Source organism: Lactuca saligna, chromosome 6 (assembly GCF_052625555.1).
Source record: "Lactuca saligna cultivar CGN05327 chromosome 6, ASM5262555v1, whole genome shotgun sequence".
In the NCBI taxonomy this organism is placed as follows: Eukaryota; Viridiplantae; Streptophyta; class Magnoliopsida; order Asterales; family Asteraceae; genus Lactuca; species Lactuca saligna.
Genome location: NC_136422.1, coordinates 180,543,763 through 180,551,575, shown reverse-complemented (window position 1 = coordinate 180,551,575; position 7,813 = coordinate 180,543,763). Strand labels below are relative to the sequence as shown.

The following is a 7,813-nucleotide window of genomic DNA, read 5'->3' as shown; positions in this document are numbered from 1 at the left end:
CATAGATGTGATATAATGACAAACATGACACCACTCTTCAAACTTATGAACTATGATTACCTTACCTCAACTAGCGATGTTTTCAAGAGAACATTTATGATATAGTGAACTTGAATCAAGGTTGAGATATTCCAATTATGAGTGAACAAACCTACTATAACACCCCAAGGATGATTTTAATAGGGTGCTTGCAGTGACACCGATAATGGCTGCAAGCAGTGAAATTCTTTTTGAATTTTTTTTTGCCTATTGTATAACTACATAAAACAAATTGTACCACTATGTAAAAAAACTGTGCAACTACGTAAAAAAGTGTGTCATTCTATCGGATCAACCATATCCAAATATATAATTAGAACTTATAATTAAAAGTCCAATGTTTTAAATTATAATGCACTGTTAATTGTAGCCCAAAAAAATAAGAGATGATCAAAATAGCCCAATATGGCTATTGATCCGATCAACATTTAGAAGCAAAAAAGAAAAATGAAAAAAAGAACGAGGCCAAGCTCCTGACCTCCTGTGTTTACATCCTTCATTCCTTCTTTTGTGCTGACCTTCTGTGTTTGCATTCTTCGTTGTTATATTTTTAACTTTTTCTATAAATGATTGTTTTTTTGTATTAGACTTAATGAATTATTTTTAAGTTTTATATTATGTTAGATCAGAATTTTTTTATGCCACACTTGATATAAATTCACGTGTTCGCCCCTGATGAGGCGTAGCCATTTACAACTAAGGTGGGTCCTAGGACCCAACTGATTTTTTAATTTTATATAGTATTTGTACAAAAAAAATTAGGAATTATCTTGAAAAAAAATTAGGACATACCTAATACTATTTGACAAAATAATAAAACAAAAAAATATGGAGGACTTATATTTAAATTTCAAAGCAAATGGTTAATGCTTTCGAACCATATCACACATCGAAGATAAAGAGAGAGTTGAAGTTTTTTTAAGTTATAAAAATAAATTATGAATGGTTATTGGGAAATTTATAAAACAACACAACTCATTTCATATTTTTAGTTGTAGAAAATGATTGTTGCAAATGAACTCTTTAAAAAAGAAAAATGACTCGGTCGTGTAAAGTAGTTTTTTTGTTGAAAAAACCAGGCTTTAGGGTTAAGTAGACCGATTTTACTAGTTTTTAGTCATTCTATCGGTCCGGTTGAACTCGAGTTTTTAAAAACCGGTAGTTTTTGAATTGGTTTGATCCGACCCAATCTGTCACATATATCCTTGACTTTTTGGTTTTTTTCCTTTCACTTAATTAGGACCCATGTGTTATTTTATTCTAGATTCGGGACAAATACCGAACCACTCAAAAGGCATGCGATTGGGATTTGGGACCCAGACTATGGGACTCTAGGAGAGTGATACTCCATACTTGAACACCCAGACCCCTGAGAGTCATCTCTTGAAAGCTCGAACCATATAATTCAATATTATTAATTTTATTCCACTTTCAAAATTAATTGATAGTGTAATGCCAACTTGATGCTTACATATAGACTAATAGCAACTCAAGAATGTTGATATAAGATCATGGGGGTTACTACTTGCTACTAATAATTCAAAATGATGCAACTTACCATTTAATTAATGTGATATCATCTATTACACACACATTTGGTGTCATGGCCATGTGTAAAATTGCATCATATTATACCTAACATAATTTAACTGGTATATATATATATATATATATATATATATATATATATATATATATATATATATATATATATATATATATATATATATATATAGTTGTCTCTCCCCTTTGGAGGTGAATACTACGCGTTTCCCTGAAGTCTATAACCCACTACTTCATATAGACGTTGACTTTCCTAAGAGACCAAGTATTATAAATTGATGTCTGACCTTCCTTCAACAATCCATTCATAAGAAAAGCGACTGTTGGGCTCAGCATCAACCAGATTTAGAAATAAGTTGTGGATAAATTGAGGTAATTTCAAATACATCATCTTCTCAATGCATGTTGTGAACTTGTGATTGGATCTGACATTTGAGTTACTAATGCTATTATCAGTGCAGGGGAGTAGGTAAGCCACCGGAGAGATGAACCCTCCACGTCCACTGCCCCCACCGAGCCCCTCAACCCACCAGCAGCAGCTGCATCTACAGCACCAGCAGCAGAACCAAGTCATGGTTCAAATTCCTCAGCAACCACCACCACACTCGAATACTCAGCCACAACCAGGCCTACCACCAACACACCCGAATACTCAGCCACAACCAGGCCTACCACCAACACAACCGAATACTCATCTACCAACACTCCCAGAAAATCTACCTAGACTAGAACTAATCAATGGTAATTTCTAAACTACTTGAAAATTTTACTAGAAAAACTCCTTAGTGTGTATATATATATATATATATATATATATATATATATATATATATATATATATATATATATATATATATATATATATATATATATATATATATATATATATATATGAGAAATTAAATTACCTCTTACCTTTTATGCCTACAATTATTCCTACCCACTAAAATTGTGACAAATCACCATTCAATTTTATTTTATTTGATATATAATCTTAATATAGCCTTAATGAGTTAGTTAAGAAAATATGGAATGGTGACACTTATCATAGTTATATTGGATAGAAACATTTTTACGCATAAAAAATAGGAATCAATTTAATTTAATTTATATATATATATATATATATATATATATATATATATATATATATATATATATATATATATATATATATATATATATATAGTAAATTATTATTTTAAAGTCTAATCCCATGATGCCTTCATATACTATTAATACATTAAGTTTTTCATTAAATACTAGAGCGTCCATGGATGGTGGTACCCACCATGTGAATCTATATTTTACTATCACCTACCTTATTTATTCATCTACTCAGCATTTAATTTTGATTTATGAATAATAGTATATTAGTATTTTTTAAACTAAAAATCATTTCAATAACGATAAAATAAGCTTAATTATGATTATTCACTAAAATAGCCGTATAAGAGAAATGTATCTCCAGTTGACCACATTTTTTTCAAGAGAAATCAAATATACTCCGATCTTTTGTTTCTATTTATGTTCATATCTATTTGATCAAGTGTTAGGATTTAAGAGACATGATTAAAACAAATAATGTTGTCCACGTGTCATTATTTTTAAGAATAATAATAAAAAAAAAGATATCAATTTTTCTTTTTTGAATTACAAAATAACAACATATACTGCTAAAATCTAATTGCGAACTCGTGATGCTGCCAATATGTTTCTTCTAACACGTTGAGCTACAACTACACATTCACAGCCTGTTAGGTTAATTAAGTTTGTTTCGGTTGTCACCGCCACATACTAATCGCTAAGCTTGTGTGAGTATTATTTTTGCGCAAATGTAATTAATGATTCATTCAATCATACATGCATAAATTCTCATCTCGATCGGTAATGTCGTGGGGGACATCTTAATTGTATAAAATAAGAAAAAAATGGTTATACTTTTTCCATTCAAAAAACATATAACTAAAAGTTGAATAAATGTAAATATAGAGTGTGTTTGACTATATATTTATGTGAAAATGACTTTTTAATTGAAGAGTATTTAAAACAGCGTTTTGGTTAGTGTTTCAAAATAAGATTTTAAAAAGTCATAGTTTTTAAGTTTTTGAAACAACTTATTAGTTATTCGGTTTACAAAATAAAATTAAATAATTAGTTAATAGAACCATTTTTTATGTTAACTTTTGGATCTCATTATTTATCCATGCATGGTTATTCTAGAAGGGTTACTTTGAGTTGAACATAATTTTTTTCTTTATGGTTATTCATAGATAGTATATATCAATCGTAACTTTTAGGGTGCTTTACGCGAGTAAAATCTGAACATGGACACTAATATGGGTTGAGCTTAACACTGACTTATAATTGAAATTGTTTGAATTGAAGGAAGTAGAGAAGAGTACATCAATATTGGAGTTCCACTTTATGAAGCATCAATCAAAGGAGACTGGAAAGCTGCCGAAGCCATCCTTGAAACAAGACCAGAGCTGGTACGATCTGCAATCACTGAAAATTTTGAAACACCGCTTCACATTGCAGCATCTGCACGAAGCACCAAATCAGTGGAAGAATTTGTTAAAAATCTCGTAACTAAGATGGAAGTGAAGGATCTTGAATTACAAAATAAAAGTTCCAACACTGCTCTCAGTTTGGCAGCCACTGCAGGAAATGTTGAAACAGCAAAGATAATGGTGAAGAAGAATAAAGCCGTGTTGGCAATTCCTGGAAGTCAAGGAATGATGCCACTCTATGTGGCTGCTTTATTTGCAAGAGACAAAATGGTGAGGTATCTTTATTATGAGATTCCCAATAGCATGTTAGGAGATTTTTGGAAAGATGAAAATCGGGGATGGGTTGTTCAGAAATGTGTTGAAGCCGATCTCTTCGGTAAGTTGTTACAAATTCTCATTGTTTCATCGTGACTTCTTTATTTTCTTGCATTTCTACCTAGGAATGGTGCAACTTTTGTCTAGGGTAACTTTATTTATTTATTTATTTATTTTTTCTGACTTTTACATGGATAAAATATAACGAAATTTAACAATATTTCTATGCAAACCGATGAGAAAGCCACCCTATCTTTCTCTTCAAAATCTACATGCTTCATGTTCATAGAGTTGTGTTTAATTTTTAATGCATTAATCACAAGTTTTTCTCACTGAGTGAGCACATAACCTTTTGTAGACGTTGCTCTAAAAATACTCAACGATTACCCTAAACTCACCTCGAATAAAAGACTACTCAGAGATATACTTGTAGTTTTGGCTAAGAAGACCGATGCATTTAAGGAAAAAAAGCCACAGATTATCTTGGGAACTATCAAGTCAAGTAAGCATATGCTCCTTCCTATCAATTTTATTCCCCTTTCAAAGCTTTAACACTTTTATGCTGGTTGTTTCGATTTGCCTATAATCACTTTTTGAGTTATGTTAGAATTGTGTAAAACATTTTCAGATTAAAGCATTTGGGTGGTACTTTCAATATTTTTTAATCGGATAAGACTCAGAGAGATAAGAATTTAGAATGCTTTGATGATAGTTTCGTTTGTATCAGCCAGGGGCTCTACCCCTTGGACCCCACCAGGGGCTGCCGCCCCTTGGACCCTGCTCCCAAGGGGGCTACCCCCGGACCTCCGTTCGTTTAGGGGTCTCGCCCCTAAATGACAATGTACTTTGAAAACTTGATCAAACTTAAACAAGTGTGTACTCCACACCTTCTTTACTTGTGTAATATTTATCAATATCACCTTTGGTCAACAAAGCAATCCCATTACACTTAAATAATATTGATGATAACAAATCACCAACAAGTTATGCGTAACCATATAGGATTTTGAAAACATATTCCGTAACTGTTTTTCATAAAGCCATGATTTCCTTCTGCTCATGATCATGATATTATGCATTAATTATATATATATATATATATATATATATATATATATATATATATATACCAATTTTTGGAAGTTAGGCTAATAGCGGGTTACAAGCCAATCAGGACATGGCCTTACACCTGCTATAATTTTTTATTTTTATATATAATTTCATATTTGAAGATCGTCGACCTTGGTTTCAATAATGTGCCCCAACTTCCAAAGTGATCAATACTTAATTCAAATGCAATGCATAACATAAAATGGTTGTCAATATGTAGTCCATAAAGATAGAATCTCTGAAATTAGCTAAATGAGTATACCTTTTGAAACGTATGAACCTCCATGTACTTTACCCAATATTCTCCTTTATAAAATTGAATATTTGATTCAAGGGATCAACCAACTAGTAGTAGTATGCCAATTTTGATCACAACATCTGATACAATGATATATTTGATTGTTTCTTTAAGTTTTTGCAGTATTTCACATGAAGCTAGGGCCTGATGAAAGAGAAAGTGACGCTCTACAATTGTTAAAAATCATTTGGAAACAGGTTGTCATAATGCCTAAGAATGATATCGATGACATAATTCGAGGGCCACCTGCAACGATTGAAGAGCGGAAAAAGAAAAACACACATTACCCTTCTCGGGTACTTTTCATTGCGGCAAAAATGGGTAACATAAAATTTATAAGTGAGCTCATTCGGTCATATCCAGATCTAATATGGAAGGTAGATGAAAAAGGGATAAGTATGTTTCATAAAGCTGTTAAACATCGTCAAGAAAAGATCTACAATTTGTTATATGAAATAGGCTCAATGAAAGATTTAATAACCCCTATCAAAGATAACGTTGGCAATAATATGTTGCATTTAGTTGGGAAGAGTGCTAAGACAAATCGATTTCAAAACGTGTCAGGAGTTGCTCTACAAATGCAACGAGAGTTATTATGGTTCGAGGTACGCTTGTCCCTTCAAGCTTGAGAACAATCTTTCACTTTTCATATCACTTTTTTTTTATTCCTTTACAAAGTAGAATACATACAAGTATAAACACTTATTTCAATTGATAATTCAGTAACATATGTCACCTATTTAAAGTCATTTATGTGAATAGAAGAAATGATATATGTCTGCATTCTTTCCATATACATTATTTCTATATGATAAATATAAACATAACTCACGAGACCCACAGAACTATGACTATGTTGATATTTCAATTAATGGAGGAACATGATAAGTTATAAACAAACACAGCCATATATCTTTTCCAAAGAACAAAAGCAAGAAGCTACACAATCTGTAAATATGATTGGGTACGTAGCATACATATTGTATCTCAAATATAGATATGAAACTAGTGATTTTTGACATGCTAGTAATGACAACTGAATTTGTATGTTTTGCAGGAAGTAAAGCAGATAATCCCTCCTTCTTACAGACAAAAGAAGAATCTTGCTGGTGAAGAACCACATGACATATTCACAAAGAGTCATTCAAAACTAGTTGAGAAAGGTGAGGAGTGGATGAAGGACACAGCTGCACAATGCATGGTGGTTGCTACTCTTATAGCAACCATAGTATTTGCTGCCGGTTTTACACTTCCTGGTGGTTATGACCAAAACAATGGACTTCCTATGTTCGGCCCTAGATCAGCACTAGTTGTTTTTGTGATCGCAGATGCCATTTCATTGATATTCTCTTCAACCTCAGTCCTTATTTTCCTATCTATCCTCACGTCTCGTTATGCTGAACGTGATTTCCTAGAATCATTACCCAAAAAGTTGATGTTTGGTCTTGGAACACTCTTCCTCTCTATTGTGACCATGATGATTGCATTTGGTTCCAGCTTCTTCTTACTATACCATAAAAACCAGAAATGGATACCATATATGGTCGCTGGTTTTGCTGCTATACCAGTCATTCTATTTGCCTTCCTGCAATCTCGTCTTTTATTGGATGTCTTTTACTCATCATATCGATCCAGATATCTTTTTAAGCCCAAGAAACACACGCTTTACGATTAGAGAATCATTGTAATTTTTTTTCCAAGATGTAATTCAAAATTGTTGTTGATGGTTGATAATGCACATGCTTAATTATATATTATGTTGGAGCCCAAGTACATACTATTAGCCTACAACATGATAATGTACTATTATCCACCACATCCTTGACCCTTTACATCGTCTAATTCATATATAAAAGTTCAATTGAGAAAATAAAAAAGATTGAGAATGGGGGAATCATTCTCAACCAATCATTTAATTAGTATCTTAGCATAAATACATGGTAGCAAATTTGTAAATATGATATATTAACCTTGA

The 7,813-nt window shown here is 32.1% G+C and overlaps 1 protein-coding gene across 3 annotated transcripts; it reads left to right on the top strand.

The window, feature by feature from the left end:
• Positions 1-1,807: 1,807 nt before the first annotated feature.
• LOC145001837 (uncharacterized) lies at positions 1,808-7,595 on the top strand. Of its 3 annotated transcripts, none has more exons than XM_078961177.1 (6): positions 1,808-1,974; positions 2,064-2,343; positions 3,991-4,491; positions 4,789-4,932; positions 5,953-6,443; positions 6,896-7,595. In XM_078961177.1, exons 2-6 carry the CDS (start codon positions 2,088-2,090, stop codon positions 7,511-7,513), a joined length of 2,010 nt encoding a protein of 669 aa, XP_078817303.1. In that variant the 5' UTR covers positions 1,808-1,974; positions 2,064-2,087; the 3' UTR covers positions 7,514-7,595. The 3 variants fall into 3 exon arrangements, with proteins under 3 accessions (XP_078817303.1, XP_078817304.1, XP_078817302.1); XM_078961178.1 differs by having other exon boundaries at positions 2,059-2,343; positions 5,962-6,443; XM_078961176.1 differs by having other exon boundaries at positions 2,059-2,343.
• Positions 7,596-7,813: the final 218 nt, after the last annotated feature.

Bases quoted from the DNA above. Each gene is read 5' to 3' on its own strand.
- LOC145001837 (XM_078961177.1), top strand. From the start codon at position 2,088: ATGAACCCTCCACGTCCACTGCCCCCACCGAGCCCCTCAACCCACCAG. The intron at 4,492-4,788 runs GTAAGTTGTTAC...AACCTTTTGTAG, and splicing joins TGTTGAAGCCGATCTCTTCG to ACGTTGCTCTAAAAATACTC. The intron at 4,933-5,952 runs GTAAGCATATGC...TGTTTCTTTAAG, and splicing joins CTTGGGAACTATCAAGTCAA to TTTTTGCAGTATTTCACATG.